This window comes from Cariama cristata, unplaced genomic scaffold, assembly GCF_000690535.1.
Source record: "Cariama cristata isolate BGI_N322 unplaced genomic scaffold, ASM69053v1 scaffold15673, whole genome shotgun sequence".
Classification (NCBI taxonomy): domain Eukaryota; kingdom Metazoa; phylum Chordata; class Aves; order Cariamiformes; family Cariamidae; genus Cariama; species Cariama cristata.
Window position 1 is genome coordinate 150,089 of NW_009608773.1, and position 361 is coordinate 150,449.

Consider the following 361-nt stretch of genomic DNA (forward strand, 5'->3'; position numbering starts at 1 on the left):
AGTGGCCAATTCCAATCCAACGGGATCTCCTTATGCAAACACTGCTGAAGTGTTACCAACTGCCGCAGCTGCTGCAGGGCTATTAGGACATGCTAACCTTGCTGGAGTGGCAGCCTTTCCAGCAGTTTTATCTGGCTTTACAGGCAATGACCTGGTGGCCATCACCTCTGCACTTAATACATTAGCCAGCTATGGATATAATCTCAATACATTAGGTTTAGGCCTAAGTCAGGCAGCAGCTACAGGGGCTTTGGCTGCAGCAGCTGCCAGTGCCAACCCAGCAGCAGCAGCAGCCAATTTGTTGGCCACCTATGCGAGTGAAGCCTCAGCCAGTGGCAGCACTGCTGGGGGGTACGCGGGG

General features: G+C 53.5%; 1 protein-coding gene across 1 annotated transcript in view; it reads left to right on the top strand.

Annotated features, from left to right (window-relative positions):
* LOC104159367 (RNA-binding protein Nova-1-like) overlaps window positions 1-361 on the top strand; it is a gene marked incomplete at its 5' end in the record, with an annotated part of 151,372 nt that overhangs the window by 148,529 nt on the left and 2,482 nt on the right. The window contains 1 exon segment of the mRNA XM_009697253.1: window positions 1-361. This exon segment is cut by the window's left edge and continues 25 nt beyond it. Coding sequence (XP_009695555.1) covers window positions 1-361 — 361 coding nt within the window.